The sequence below is a fragment of the Megalops cyprinoides genome, chromosome 17 (assembly GCF_013368585.1).
Source record: "Megalops cyprinoides isolate fMegCyp1 chromosome 17, fMegCyp1.pri, whole genome shotgun sequence".
NCBI classification, from domain to species: domain Eukaryota; kingdom Metazoa; phylum Chordata; class Actinopteri; order Elopiformes; family Megalopidae; genus Megalops; species Megalops cyprinoides.
The window spans coordinates 21,275,434-21,286,543 of record NC_050599.1 but is presented as its reverse complement, the minus strand read 5'-3'; the positions used below and the strand labels follow the sequence as shown (position 1 = coordinate 21,286,543).

General features: G+C 45.3%; 1 protein-coding gene across 1 annotated transcript; it reads left to right on the top strand.

The window, feature by feature from the left end:
• Positions 1–1,082: 1,082 nt before the first annotated feature.
• LOC118792711 (ADP-dependent glucokinase-like) lies at positions 1,083–10,772 on the top strand. The gene is made up of 6 exons (XM_036550618.1): positions 1,083–1,458; positions 3,794–3,953; positions 6,234–6,424; positions 7,430–7,526; positions 8,763–8,899; positions 10,100–10,772. The coding sequence occupies exons 1-6, from the start codon at positions 1,263–1,265 to the stop codon at positions 10,768–10,770; spliced, it is 1,452 nt and encodes a 483-aa protein (XP_036406511.1). The 5' UTR covers positions 1,083–1,262; the 3' UTR covers positions 10,771–10,772.
• Positions 10,773–11,110: the final 338 nt, after the last annotated feature.

The window sequence follows — 11,110 nt, the reverse complement described above, 5'->3', positions numbered from 1 at the left end:
TTATTTTAACCATAATTTTTGAGTTAGAATCGTAAAACGGGCTTGTTCATGGGAATTTACTGGTTTCGCGAAGCGCAAAATGTTGAGAGCTTTAGGAAGCACAAAGTCGTGCTTATGTCGTTTGGGCTTTTTTTTTAAACTGATGACGTCACTTTGGCTTGATGTTTTCAAATCAGGCTAACAGCTTGGTGGGAACAAGTTTGAACAGAGGCCTGTAAACGGTGGGGGATGGTACTCTGTACACAAAACACAATTCACTTAAGCGGTTGCGTTGTGGACACTTACTGTTTATGCAATAGTTCGAGTAGAATTTGAATATTGTTATAACGTTTAGACAAATTAAAGCACATTACACCATTTTACCATAAACATTGCATAATATTCTATTATAGCCTAGGCAGCCATGACACTTTCCTCTCAATCCACCGTTGATTGGATTATGTCTCCTCCCCAGTGGCGAGTATGCGTGCATGTTGTGAAATATGACATAACCCAACCAATTTTCAAACACAGCGAAAATAGCCACGTAGCTACCTATGTAGCTATATACTTTAAATCAGGTTGCCAGAATTTGAAATTAGGCAGCAGTGAGAGAATATTGCGACAAGTGATTTAAATCACAAATTGAATGTTAATCTGGTAACTAAAAACACGGCATTTTATTTTCATTTTTTCATTTCATTTTCACATTTTAGTTTCAGTTTTGTGTTTACTGTTACACCAGATGTCCCAAGCGATAACAATACAAGGGTCTCATTTTCGGCAATATTTTGAGGTTTCATATTTTGTTTATCCGACCATTTTTTGGTCCCAATGTTTTAAAACTCATCGTAGCTAAATACTACCTAGCATTTAAAGCTTCGGTTTTCTCAGTTGGTTATCTTAACAAGGTACGTCATATTTTAACAAAAACAAGTAGATGAAGTTACAGTACAAAAGTAGGTAACCGGACAGTTGAATTTGCATCTACACCATTTAAAAATGAGGAATTTCTGCAGGAAAGCTGTTTGCAGCGTTTGCATACTACTTCCGCTTTTTAGTCACTCCCCTTTGCCAGTTCATTCGTTTGGTGTAGGCGCCGATCAATACCGACCGAATGCAAACACATTCTGAAGTATTTACTGTAGCGCAGCAAGCTACCGTAGTTAGCTAGCCAGCCGCCGTTAGCTACTTGCCAGTAAGGTGTTACTGAGTAGGGCGAATTGGATCAATGACACTTTAAACCAACCTGTATTGCAGGGTTACAGAAATCGATCGCGGAGATGGAGCTGGGTAGCGGGGTTTCCTTGTTGAAGTATGGGACCGTGATGTCTTTTGTGATGGTTTTTTTGGCGTACTGGTACCGAACGCCCGTTCGAGACACTCTGGACACGAGGCTACACGCCGTGCTGTCTTCTCTGCTCCGAGCTGAGCGCAAGGCGGACATGAACAATTTCGTAAGACCCCGGGTGGCTGTAGGTAAGACATAACTTAATGTTCAATCAATGAGCTAAATGGCATCTAGCTGTGTTCTCTCCGACCGATCTACCAAGCTAACAGTGCTAATAAGATCGACTAGCCAGCTAGCTACCTGATAATCTTTGCCATATGGATGGATTCTCATCATAGCAAGCATTTTTGACAACGCTAGCTTGCTGGTAATTAAGATCAATTGTGTAGTTAGCTTAAACGTGTCTAGTTTACGTGTACCACATTGTGCGAATTGTGTGAATGTTGCTTGCATAGGATAGTTATTCTTTGTAGCTGATAAATTCGCCTTAATTTGACAGCCCTAGTCTAGCTGGAATAAGCAAAGTGAGGTCACCAGCTAACAGCTATCTCACAAGCGTGCTAAATTTCTGACCAGCCAGTATGAACTTGTTTGTAAGGGTAGTTCGTTAGCTCTTTCTATGCTGGAAGAGCTCGATGTTCAGCAGGTTTAGCTAACTAACGCAAAGCAACTTGATCCATGCGCACATATGATAAGGAATATTATTAGCTGGCGTGCTAGATGGTCATACTATGTTCTATAAAAAGTACATATATGAAAACAGCAGTATTACAGGGGGAACCATGTTTCTCTCATTACCTTTACAAGGACACATTCTTCGCACTCCTGCATCCACTGATTAGTCTCCCCTTTCTGCTCATCTGTATTTGCTTTGTAAACAAACTCTTGAATTTGACCTGTCTTTATCCGAGGAAAATTCTGTGCGCAACCCCCGCCCCCGCCCAAAAGAACAACAAGTATGAATTGTTCCCTATGTAGAGTGGAAAGGAAACATTGTTTTTGTCGACTTTTCACATAAGTGGTTTTAGTAAGGTCTGATGGACTCCATTTACACTTGTGCACAAGACACCTTGCATTCTTAATGGGTAGACCGTAATGTTGCACGGCTATGCACATATATTTTTGGCCCTTTGTAAAAGTAGCTAGATAACACAGGTAATGTAACACTTGGGTTTAGAGACTGCTATATGTATCTGTATATACACATGTTTTTGGGCTCACATACATTTGGTTGTGTGTGCATTCATCTTTGAACACACCTGTATACACAATGTCCTGTTGACTATAAAGAAGTCCAGATGTGCTTAAGGCAGAATAGTTTTGGTTTCACAGCAAAACTTGTAAAATTTTTAACCGGTATTGATAATGATAATAATTATGTTTGTTTATTTTTACAAATAACCTGTTAATAAATCAATCACTCGTGTAAGCTCTTACATTGAATGACAGTCTTAAGCCTTTAAATATATGAAAATCTTTAAAGCATACAGATGAAATTTAGTATGGTTAATATGGCTGAATTCTAAAGCAAAGAATGGATGGCAGTAACCCCATTTCTGAATTCTGTATGGTATGTCCCATGATGTAGTGAGTTATAAAATATAAATGATAAAACTGGGTTTGTAATTGATTCTCCTTCCATAAGGGTCATGTGTCCGCTCCCATTCATTTTCTCTATAGAAAGGATTCCACTGTGAAATTACCCTACTGGCCTCTAGGCCGGTTAAGCAACATTTCTTAGAACACAAGTTGCTGGAAACAAGTAGATAACTGTGAGTATTTATGCGGGTGCCTAATGACTTTGCCGCTACTGCAACCATCTGTGACCTAAACTTTTTTTTTGCTATTTGGTTGGTTAGTTCTGCTGTTTGAATGAGGGCCGGTGACAGTCATGGAGAATATGGTGATAAGCTCGCTCAGCTTTATCAGAGAACAAAGTGTCTATACAGTGAAGCATAGATTAACGTTAGCTCTGTATTAGTAGCTCTATATTACAACCCTCTCCGGTCAACACCAGCGTGTTACCCTCAAGCACTATCAGGATTGCAGTCTTTCAGTGCAGACCAGTTCAGACCTGTGTGTCGGCAGTCAGCTGCAGTAACATAATGCATGACGCGTGTTCTTTTAGCATAGTACTTAATCTGGTGTTTAATTGAAAGCGCTATCTCTGTTAACTGTTTTGACTTTATTTTTACATGCGGTAAAATAAGCACATGCAGAGCTGTTCATTTCAGCTTCGTTTAAATGCATTTCAAAGGGTAAGCTCACTACCATGTGTTTGTATTGCACATTTGTGTTTCCTTTACTCAGAGTGAAAGCAGAGTAACACGGTCACGTTTTGGGCAACCGCATCATAGCGCAAAAGCAGAAAGATACAAATATTGGCGTTTCAAAGTGTTGAAAGTTAGGCCTTTGCCCTTTTGAGAATGCCGGCCGTTTGCGTGCTTAACCTCTGTCACGCTGTCCCCCCCCCCTGTTGGCGGGAATGTGGCAGACTGGCGTTGACGCCGTTTCGTGTTTCAGGCTTCGGGGGCTGCGTGGACATCATCGTGGATGGCGTGACGCTCCTGGACAAGATCGGGCTGCACCCAACGGACCGGCCGCTCCACCACGACTACATCGAGAACGCCGCGCAGCTGGCGGAGAGCTTCGCCTACTTCTTCCCCCCCGGCGCGGCGTCTGAGTGAGTGAGCCAGCGAGCGAGCGAGCGTGGCGGATGGGAGGGGAGGAAACTGGGGTACTGGGACAATGACAGAGGAACTCCGGCGCTGTAGCTAGTTCACACACGGAACCGCAGGAGGAATGGGGCCCTCGTAGCGTAGCTGCAGAGCAGACAACATCTGGAGGCCCTCGCTGAGGGGCTCTCTGAGGGGAAACGGGCATACCAGGACACATGAATGCGGTGAACCTGGGAAGAACTTTTTTTTTTTATGACTTACAGGACTCAACTGGGAGAAGGAATGGAAAAACTGTGTACTCTACGTTCACTGCTCTTGTGCCTTGGTTAAGTGTAATTTAACGAATGAAGTTGCAAAGCCATGGCGGTCTCCGGCCAAATCACATTCCCCAGATTAAAGTTCATTGAAAAAAAAAACGCTTCCCGCGGAGTTAAAAGTTAAGTCGCTTTGGAAGCGTAAGGCACATCAGGAGACTCGGCTTGCTGGTGAGCCAGCAGGTAGACAGGGCTGCAAGCTTTTGGTTGTTTCCCAGGTTGTCTGGCCAAGTGACCAATCAGTGTTCATTTTGGTTGAGCTGAGCTGAGCATGGAATACACTTGGCATTTCAAAAAGGTGCCAGCAACAGGCAAAATCCAGGCGCGCTGTTAAAGTTTTCCGCCAGATCTTACTGTGGACTTAACTGGTGTTTGTTCAATGAGCTCATCTCAGTCGACCCTGGCCACATGGGAGCGTAGTGGGATGACATTTCCAGAGTTTGAAGGAGAGTTGTTACAGGCGAATGTTCGCTTGCCCAAGTGCTATCCAGTGCCGTTTTCTCTGCTGCTAGATTGATTTGGTATGATCCTTGATCTGTCATGCTGGTCAGTAGGATCTTTATGGGTTAGATATGCCCAGTCAGTTGTTAGTATCTTATTTCTTCAGGAACATCAGCTGTTGAACACTCACTGTTGGCTTACAGTAGCATTTATTGTCCATATACGTTTTCCTAAGTGGCTGAATTAAGAAGAAAAAAGTGTTAGAAGCAGTGAACATGTTTTCAGCTGTGCTGAGAAAGACCTATCAATAGGAACTGAAAGATGGGCCAGCTGCATTTAAACCATTTTAGATCAGTGAGACAAGGCTACCCTGGCAAACATGGTGAATAGGTTAGCTGTGAAGTTTGCTGAAGTTGTGGCTTTGGACTTTAGACTTCAGTCCTTGCAATCCTGCTTGTCAGCATGCCACACACATGCTGGACATGGCCCCTTTCATTCCTGACTAACTCGCTGTGACAACACCCAGCAATTCAAGTTGTTTATGTGGTATGTGATTAGCTGTAAAATTGTAATCCTGAGAGCATAATCATACAGGTCATACTCAGATTTTAAATTCAATAATTGAATAATGAACCAGTAAGTAAATGTTGAAATCAGTACATACAACTTAAAAAGGTCTGGTAGGGTATGCTGTCAAAATTCAGCATTTAAATCCAATATTTAACATTAAAATATAAATTTGCAATATGAAAATTTTTGTAATATTGACACAATATCCTGTATAAATACCATGCTTGCAAATTATTCTAGAAGAGGAGGATGTTAAAAATGAGGTTATTTAGTGAAGAGCATTGTCAAAGTAATGAGCATTTCTTCAGTATGAAATAGGTTTAATATTATGAAGACAAGGGCAATTGTGTGCAATATAGAGTAGTCTTTAAACTACTTGTATAAATAGTTTGATATCAGAGATATATTCATGCATATTCATGAATCAGATAGATTTGCTTCTGTCAAAATACAGCACAGGGCAAATGTTCCCCAATGAAGCACTTTTTGATTCATTGGATGGAAGGACAAAACATGTATTAAAATGAAAACAATTAATTAATGTTGAGTTTGAAAATGCTCTGCTACATTGTTAATGCACACCGTGTTTTCAGAACCCCAAACATGGCCTTGTAGAAACAATTATTTCTGCATTTGAGCGTTGATTTGAAGGAGGTTCATGTTATATGAGCGCAAAGCATTTGTTTAACATTGATAAATTATGCAACTATATACCTATATTTGTGTTTAACTCCATTTCACAGTGCATAAGCAGTACTATTTCTCTGTGGAAGTTTTTGTTGCATGCCATTTCTGGTTCCTTATTTGCTGGTTGAATATATGCAGGTTTTCTGACTTTTGTCCTGTCTGCATTTCTCTCCCTTGCCTCTGCCTTCTTTCCCTCTCTGTGTTGGTCTCTGACCCACCCTCTCTCTCTGTCTCTCTCTCTCTCTCTCTCTCTACCCTCCCCCCATCTTTCAGGAGGTTTGTGATGAATGACACGCTCTTTAGCCAGCTGGTGGAGGCCTCTCGGGAGTTGCCGGGCAACCGCTGGTCGGTGGGGGGCAACGCGCCGGTCATGGCGGGCCGCATGGCGATGGAGGGCTGCGACGTGCTGTTGGGGGGCAGCTTCAGCCCGGACCTGAACGACGTCCTGTCGCAGCACATCACGGGTGAGTCAGCAGTTTGCGTCGCCCGCCCGAGGTGCCGAGGCACAGAGGCGCTCTTTCTCACCAAACGGTTCACACAGTCAGCTGAGTCAAGGCGGCGTGTAGCCCGTATCCATCCGCCATAGTCCTCTGCTGCGTTTCCATGACGCCACTCTGAGATGGCGTCACTGCAGAAGGTTCATTCTCAGACACTTATTGTCACAAACGCTTCGACCACCTCCCTCTCTCGCACAGATCGATGGGTCTGTCTGGCTGGAAATGTTCAGTGTCTCCTATAATGATCTCTCTGGCACTGTTTGCAGGCCATTGCACCAGGATACTTCTTCCTTAAACATGCCTGCTCCCACAAATACAGCATAACCGCTGGCCACACTGAGTGCTGGGTAGCCAAGTGGACAGTGACTGCCCTGTGTAACGTTGTTTTGAGTCACTTTTGTGGTTCATTCTGTCAAGAACTTGATTTGCTGGGCGAGTATCAGTCTCCTGCTATACCACACCCTCCGCTATCTTCCTTTCAGGTACAGGCTTTGTTGCTCCAGTGCCCCACTGAATTCCTTCACTCAGAATGCATACAGCCTGAAGGTTTATAAGTGATCCTGAATTTTACAGTCAGCGTCTTTTGAGGTGAAATTGTTGGCATTATCATGAATCTCTCTAGTAAACAAAAGCTCTTTGTTTACATGTGCCGACACTAACAGCATGAGATCAAGGAAGCAGTTGCTCAGAATTTCAGGGCGGCTCTGCCAGAAGTTATTTCCCTCAAGAGCAAGTTGGCAAATATCAGTAGCTCTCCACCACGCTGTTAGGTGATTAGGCTGTGCGCCTTGCACTTGATTTGCAAGCGTAAGTTGTTAGCGCAGCCTGCAACAATGCAGTCTTTCCCACAGTATGATAACCATTGGCTTTTCCTCCCTGTCCCCCTACTCTTCTCCGTGTACTCAACCCTCCTCACCTCTTCCTCTTTGTACCGGTCTGTCCATCCTCCATCACCCTGTGTCCTGCTTTCAGTGGCTGGCAACTCTGTGGAGGAGCCAGATATCCACCTCATACTGGAGTACCCCGCAGGGGCCACCTGGGGGCAGTACACCTCCAAAAGGGCCAACAGGTCAGTAAACCCCTGCAGCGGAAGTTGTTCCTTTGTTACTGTTTCTGTTATGAGAGAAAATAACTCCCGGGGAAAGCTTTCAGTTGGACACGCCAAGAATTCATATGACCGCTTTGGCTAAGCCTCTGATGTCATCACGTGAGTTCGCAATGAGACAGGCAAATGCATGCTATTTCTTTTCTAAATCGCCTCCCTTTCCCAACCAGAAAAGCATGTGCTATTACTGGTGTGGCATTTGAAAAAACTAACTTAGCTGTAGCAAAGAAGTAATAATAAAATAATAAAAAACATCTGTGATGTTGCTGAGGGAATCTGTGATGTTGTGATAACAGCTTTAGTGTTAGCGCTGCTTTAGCCAGAATGATAGAGGTTTCACACACTAGAGTATCTGATTTTATGCCTTGTATAGCTGCACACTGATTGTGTGATTATATAATTAGCTGTGTAGCTTGCTGGCCAAGAGCAGCCAAACAATCAAAATCTGAAATGATTTTTAAGTATCTATTCGAGACGATAATTCAAGATATTACATTACAGTCATTTAGCAAACACTCTTATCCAGAGCAACTCACATAGGTTACTGTTTTTACATGTTATCCATTTACACAGCTGGACATTTACTCAGGAAATTCTGGGATAAGTACCTTACCCACGGGTACAGCAGCAGTTCCCCAGCAGGGAATCGAACCAGCAAGCCTTGGGTTATGAGCTCTGCACCTTACCGTTATGCTACACTGCCGCCCCGGAATCCTATCTTGGATAATGAACTCAATATATCAGCTAGATCTATAGAGTTCATTGTTTCAGCTCATATTCATTTCCCAGTTAAGCTTTTCGGTCACTTTTCACACTGTTTGACTTATCATCTGATAGTTAAGCTATGCTTAGGTTGCTAAAAGAAATGTGTGTATGGTCATTCTGAGACTGACTCTGCCCATAAATACAGCCCATGTTTTGGTTCAGGTGTGACATTATCTACCCTTTGATTTCAGCTTCTTCATTAGTTATGTCATCAAAGCTGGTAGCTTTGATGACATAACTGGTAGCAAAACCATTTTTCCTCACGAATTAGCAATATGTATTGGGATATTTCAACATGTTTAGACATAATTGGAAGACAAACTACTGGTATTTTATGAAACCATACTGTCTGTTCTTAGAATAATTATCAAGCAGTATTACTGGATTGATTTGGACTGCGTTCTTGTGATTGACTCCCTTCCCTCCCGGCCGCAGGTACATCGTCCACAGTGACGACCACAACCCCTACCTTGCCTCCATGGAGGACTTTGAGCAGAAGCTGCAGGGATTCCAGCCCGACCTGCTGGTGATAGGAGGCCTGCAGATGATGGACAATTTCCCTTTCAAAGCAGGTGAGGAGCCACGGGGAGGATTCCAGAGAGAGGCGGGGTGTGTGGTATAGCCAAGCCATGAGTAGTAGAAATGAGCTCCGCCCCATTTTCCACTCCTTGCGTGTAAAGAGAAGAACATCTCTTATCTTAGTGGTTAGCTGTGCACCTCACTGGTGTCAACAGTCCTAATGCTGAATACTGCTTATTACCTTATGTTATTATGAACTGTTATAATGTACTAGCTTTGTGCCTGATGCAGTCCACCTCAGTCAGGCTTGGTTGTGTAGAGTGTTTTGCTCTGACTGCGCTGTAAGACCAATGCCTCCTGTTACATTTGAACTGAGAAGTGGAGCACAGGGGAGGGTGTTTTGGTGAGAACAGATAGAGGCCACCCCTATCCTGTCGCCATTGAGTGATGTTCGCTTTGGCATGGGAAAGGGCAGCAGGGACAGTGGCAGGTCATTGTGAAGGTGCTTGGGAGTTGGACTGCTGCCTGCCAGTCTGTGCAGTCCAGATCAATAGCATAGAGTGTCCTCACCTCACGTGTGGCAGGCTGCAGAGCCTGCATTGGTCAGTGGACAGCTGTCTGAGTCCCTGTCTGTCCCCTTATAAAAGCTTAGATATTATTAAACCCTTCAAAGCTGAAGAATAGATGAGCTGTTTTTATTACACCCACACAAGTCAGTTGAATAAAATGTAAGCTTTATGATGAATATTTACAAGACACAACCATTCGTTTGGGTGGCAGTTCTCCTCTAAACTAGCTATTGTGATTTTGAGAAACTCGTATGTGTTGAATAGATGGAAACGCATTTCTGTTGCAAACCAGGCTCAACGGGTTCCAGTGGATCCTGTACCTGGCAGCGCTGCAGTCGTTCTCATTAAAGTGATTGGCAGAAATGCTTCACCTATCAGGCTGCTATTCTGCATGACATTACATTACCAGCATTTAGCAGATGCTCTTATTCACAGCGACTTACATAGGTTGCAGTTTTTTTTACAATGCTATCCGTTTATACACCTGGATCCTGGATACTTATTGAGGCAATTGTAGGTTAAGTACCTTGCCCAAGGGTACAGCAGCAGTGCCCCAGCGGGGAATCAAACCAGCAATGTTTTGGTTACGAGTCCTGCTCATTAACCACTATGCTACACTGCCGTCCCCTGCATGCTTGGCTCTGCGTGTGAAGGCGCATCATGCTTTTCACTCCCCTCCCCCAGGAGAGCGCGAGGCCCTGCTGCGGCGCCTGGCGCACCTGCTGTCCTCGGCGGCCCCGGAGACGGGCGTGCACTTCGAGATGGCCAGCTTCGTCGACGAGGGCCTGATGGGCGACCTGCTGCGGCTGGTGCTGCCGGAGGCCGACTCGCTGGGCATGAACGAGCAGGAGCTGCCCAACCTGCTGAGCCTGCTCCGCGGCGGCAACGTCACCGTGCTGTCCGACCCCAACCCGCGCGTGGCCACCGTGCTGGACCAGATGCGCGAGCTCTACCGGCTGGCCAACGAGCGGCACGGGGGAGGCGGCGGGGGGCGGCCACTCACCCGCCTGCACGTGCACACGCTGGCCTTCCAGGCCATGATCGTCACGCGCGGCTCGCGCTGGAAGAACACCATGTCGGCGGCCGCCAAGGCCTCGCTCACCGCCAACCGGCACGTGTGCGGCTCGCCCGACATCAACCCCAGCAAGGCCAAGCTGATCATGGACGAGTCGTTCTCGGTGAGCCGGCAGGAGGGCAGCCAGCGCATCCCTTTGCTGGAGACCCGCCCCGTCTCCTGCTGGGACGAGAACGACTACCAGGTGTGCGTGGCGCCCGTGCTGGTGTGCACCGAGGTGTTCCAGACCGCCGGGGGAGGGGACAACATCTCGGCCGCCGGCCTGGTGCTGCAGATCTGAGATCAGCGCACTGGAGGGGGGGAGGGGGGGGGTCGTCCTGGCAGCAGAGCTTCAGGGGTTTTTGTGTCGAGCAGATCCCAGATCTGAGAGAGAGATTTCCCGCCTCATGTGAAGTTTTTGTTTTTGTTTTAGTTTTTTTTCCTGTGTGTGTGTTGGTATGTTTTAAGATTCATCCACAAATTCTGTGCAATACAAAAGGGTGGGACCTACACTGATTATTTCTGTGTATATTCTGTCTGACTTATTCTCCTCCTGCTTCTCAGTTGAGATCTGAACCTGATACATATCCAGTTACTCCTGAATGCTGGGAATGGCCTTTCCGTCTCGAATGGCGGTCGAT

Coding starts and splice junctions, on each gene's coding strand:
- LOC118792711 (XM_036550618.1), top strand. CDS start 1,263: ATGGAGCTGGGTAGCGGGGTTTCCTTGTTGAAGTATGGGACCGTGATG. Junction 6,425..7,429: donor CCTGTCGCAGCACATCACGG/GTGAGTCAGCAG, acceptor TCCTGCTTTCAG/TGGCTGGCAACTCTGTGGAG. Junction 8,900..10,099: donor CAATTTCCCTTTCAAAGCAG/GTGAGGAGCCAC, acceptor CCCCTCCCCCAG/GAGAGCGCGAGGCCCTGCTG.